The 4,183-nt window shown below is 42.9% G+C and overlaps 1 protein-coding gene across 1 annotated transcript in view; it reads right to left on the bottom strand.

The window, feature by feature from the left end:
* Nucleotides 1–858: 858 nt before the first annotated feature.
* Nucleotides 859–4,183, bottom strand: part of LOC143724393 (adhesion G protein-coupled receptor A1-like) — an 18,113-nt gene continuing 14,788 nt past the window's right edge. The window contains exon 3 of the mRNA XM_077217390.1: nt 859–2,210. Within this exon, the coding sequence (XP_077073505.1) occupies nt 1,085–2,210 (1,126 nt within the window). The 3' untranslated portion in view covers nt 859–1,084. The remainder of the gene's footprint in view (nt 2,211–4,183) is intronic.

Genomic DNA, 4,183 nt, shown 5'->3' with positions numbered 1-4,183 from the left:
TAGAGTTCAGCTTAAATGTCAAAAGTAAGGAACAAATCAGGATTTATGACGGCAGAAACTGAGCAGTAATTAAAACTATACAACAATATGAAAATGTAAAGATAAATAGGCAATCATAAGAAGCTTTTATATTAATATATGCTCAAATGAGCAAAATTTTAACTGATTTGTAATAACGAATTAAGAAATAATTATTTCCTGAAAAAATAATATTTATTCTATTTTTTTGTATATATACATATATGTGAAAATCTAAAAGTATGTAAGAAAAATAGGGAATATAAATAAGCGTTTATATTATTATATGATCGAATGAGCAATATTTTTAACTGATTTGTGATTAATTAGTTAATTTCCTGAAAAATAAAATATTTATAAGATTTCTTTTACACATACATTATATATACATGTATATATACACATATATGTGAAAGTGTAAAAAAAAAGTAAAAAAATAAATAAAAATTAGGGAAATTATTATATGATCAAATAAACAACATTTTTAACTGATTACATGTATATATACATATGTGAAAAAGAATTGGGAATATAAATAAGCATTTATATTATTATATGGTCAAATGAGCAACATTTTAACTGATTTGTGATAGCGAATTAATTATTTCCTGAAAAAATGAATCTTTATAAGTATCTTCTTACTGATACATGTACATTTATTGTGAAAATCTAAAATATATATATATATATAAAAAAATTAAGGATTTTTTTGTGCATTTGGACCCATTATACATTTTTTATAGGACCATTTCATAACCTGTCACAGTTAGTATCATTGTACTTATTAATAATTCATATAGTATCATTGTACGTAATTCATAATTTCAAAAATTATATATATATATAAACTGTCATAACTTTCGCAAACGTTCACATTTAGGATCATTCTTTGCACGTCATTATAAACGAGGCCCCTGTTTTTTGTTTTGTTTTGTTTGTTCTGAGGAACCAATGCAAACATCCTGTACAACGAACAGCGCAGGAAAACCGCTAACAAAACTTGTGATGGTACTAAAAAAAAAAAAAGTTCCTTTCTTAAATCCTAGAGTGGGATCGATCCCTGGAACTACACGGTAGTTTCGTTCCTCCAGGGTCCGGTGCGTATATTCCCCGTGCCGTCGGGGGGGTACAGCGCGTTCCCCTTGAGGAGCCCGTTCTGATTGGCGAGCGAGTGTGTGCGAGCGTGAAGCTCGATGTGTGTGTGATGCAGATCGTCCTCCGCCGTCTTCCCGCACCCGCACAGAAACGTCTCGTTCAGGAGCTCGTCTTTAGCGCAACACACGTGATGATGATGATGATGGCAGGAGTCGTGAGCGAGGTGGCAGATGTGGTCGTGTGGGGAGTTAGCGCGCGAGCTATGCGCGCTAGCACTAGCGCCATCCGAGGGAATCCGAAAAGCTAGTTCTCGTTGGCGTCTCGCTTTAGTCCTGACGGGTTTCACGCAGCGGTGCAGGTGCACGGCCGGTCGGTATCCTTCGGGATCGGCGTGGAGAAGCACATGAGGCGTGTTTTCGTCATCGAGAAGCTGTAGCGCGGCGCAACACGGCGAAACCGGCGTCAAGCAAGTCACGTGATTGTGATTCTGACACGCACAATGAGAATGGCTCAGAATTGATTTCCCCGGACAAACTGAATCCGAAAGGCAATGTCGCATGTCCCCGTTTACGTTGGTTTTGTGTGCGTGACACGCTTTATTATTAGCATTCAAGCGGCGTCCCGGACAACACGCGCACCAGCAATGCCACACGTCGTCACGTTTCGCGCAATGGTGAATTAGCACGAATAACCCGAGCGTGACGGAAAACGCCCCGTATAAGCAGCTGAAGATCATATCTAGAAAGTGACCCTGTGTGACCGCGAGAGCACCGAATGTCCACGTGGTGAGGAATAAAAACAGCGTGAAGGCAGTCGTCCTCAGCTGAGCTTTAAACGAGTGTTCGTTAGCTAGCGTGGAAGGGTTGATGAGGCCCGGGCATCCGCCGTGACACTGACCGGGTTCGGGTCTCGTCTCGTTCTGGTGGACGTCGGCTAGTCTCTGTTGCTCTTCGCTCACGGGCTTCAGCTCGTACTTCTTCTCCGGGTGTTTGCGTAACTGGATGAAGGTGAAGATGAAGTAGACGCAGGTCACCAGAAGGATGAAGGCCACCGGGCCGTAAAACGCTCCGAGACTGGGTTCCCACGCCATCCAACAACTGCAAACACAAAATCAAAATGCTTATTTTTTTATCGGTGCACATCATTATTGGTTTAAATAATCTTGAATCAGAATAAGATCTTCTTGCAGCATCGCTTCTCTTCTTTGATGATGTGGGCGGGGCTATAACCTGTCACTCACATGAGATCAGCCAATAGCAAAAACAACCATCCAATAAATTCCCCACGGACACAATCAAGCCCCGCCCACATTTGTTCTTGCTAAAGAAGGTTTATAGGGGTTTTGTGTTTGTGTGTGTGTGTGTGAGAGTGAGTGAGTGTGTGTGTGTGAGTGAGTGTGTGTGTGAGTGAGTGAGTGTGTGTGTGTGTGTGAGTGTGTGTGTGTGTGTGTGTGTGTGTGTGTGTGTGTGTGTGTGTGTGTGTGTGTGTGTGTGTGTGTGTGTGTGTGTGTGTGTGTGTGTGTGTGTGTGAGGCCCCATCCACACTACTACGTTTTAGTTTAGAAACGGAGACCTTATGCTACGTTTGCACCTCCCGTCCAGACTAAAACAGCAAAAACGAAGACCTAAAATGGAGAAGTTTAGAAACGCTGCCGACCCCGTTTTGCGTTTTGAATCTCCGGAGGGCGTTTTAGTGAAGACGGGTCGAAACGGAGGACTTTAGAAACGATGACGCAGAGGCTCACGCTCGGCTCTCTGGTCATACTGTACAACGGAAGAAAACATACAACAACAGCCTGGACTACCAGTTACGTTAGTGCAAGTAAATTCTGCATTTTACAACGGTATAACTGCCTACATGCGCCGGAGGCAAGCTATTATTCCAGCGATCTGTGACAATTCCCGTGTGCAACGGCGGTATCGACTGTAAATGGAGCGTTGGTTTTGGGTTAAGCCGGGAAGAACCAGCGCATGGTGAGATAATTTTACAAATGAAGTTGTGGTTCCTGAGGAATGGTGCGAAAACTTTCGAATTTCCAGATCGGCACTTATCAACCTCAGCGAAATCTGAGGAATAGTCAATCTGATTCCTCTTTACTCCGGCACACACATGCCCAGTGTAGGTGAATGGTCACGTGATCCGCGTTTTCAGTCGTTTTAATGTGGACGGAGATCAATTCTAATACGCAGCTGAAACGCTGGTGTGGACGGAGATCGTATTCGTTTTAATTCTCCGTTTCTAAACTAAAACGCAGTAGTGTGGATGGGGCCTGAGTGAGTGAGTGTGTGTGTGTGAGTGTGTGTGTGTGTGTGTGTGAGTGAGTGAGTGAGTGAGTGTGTGAGAGTGTGTGAGTTAACGAGTGAGTGAAGGCCTCATTGCGGTGCATCTGACCAATCACAGCCCTCGTGGTCTGCGTCGCCTCGACGCATAGTTAAAATGTTTTGGAGGTGCACATCGAGCTATGGCGGAGGGGTTCGCGGCAACACCGAGGTTTCTGCGGGGGTACACCGCCGATTCGACACAGAAGCATAAAACAGGCTTAAGTGAGTGTGTGTGAGTGAGTGAGTGAGTGAGTGAGTGAGAGAGAGAGAGTGTGTGTGTGTGTGTGGGTTATATACAGCACGCCATGACCGTATTGTAGATCTCATTGCAAGTGCTGTTCAATCTATATTTCCTATGTATGAACACTCACGAGTAATCGCAGACTGGTTTAACAGCTCTGATGATGTGTTTTGTAACACCGCTGACGTTGTGCTCATGGGTACAGATAGAAAGGAGATGCTAGTCCTTGAAATAGGTTGTGTTTATGATTTGTATATGGACATAGCCTTTTTCGAAAAAATGACTGAATACCAACCCCTCCTTGCAAAGATTAGTGAGCTAGGATATGCATGCAAGTTTGTGGCACTGATATTTGGCAGCCTGGGACACGTCCACAAATTCACTGTTAGTGGACTAAGACTGGCAGGGCTACCAAAAGGAAAGTCTTAAGTCTATATTTGATTTAATGCAAATTTAAACTTTCATAACTTTTTCATACTTCCATTTTTTGAAGTGCTTTCACTTAAGG

Source organism: Siphateles boraxobius, unplaced genomic scaffold (genome assembly GCF_051911475.1).
Source record: "Siphateles boraxobius isolate OS27281-9 unplaced genomic scaffold, OSU_SipBor_1 73, whole genome shotgun sequence".
Lineage (NCBI taxonomy): Eukaryota > Metazoa > Chordata > Actinopteri > Cypriniformes > Leuciscidae > Siphateles > Siphateles boraxobius.
This window is presented reverse-complemented; position numbering and strand designations above follow the sequence as displayed.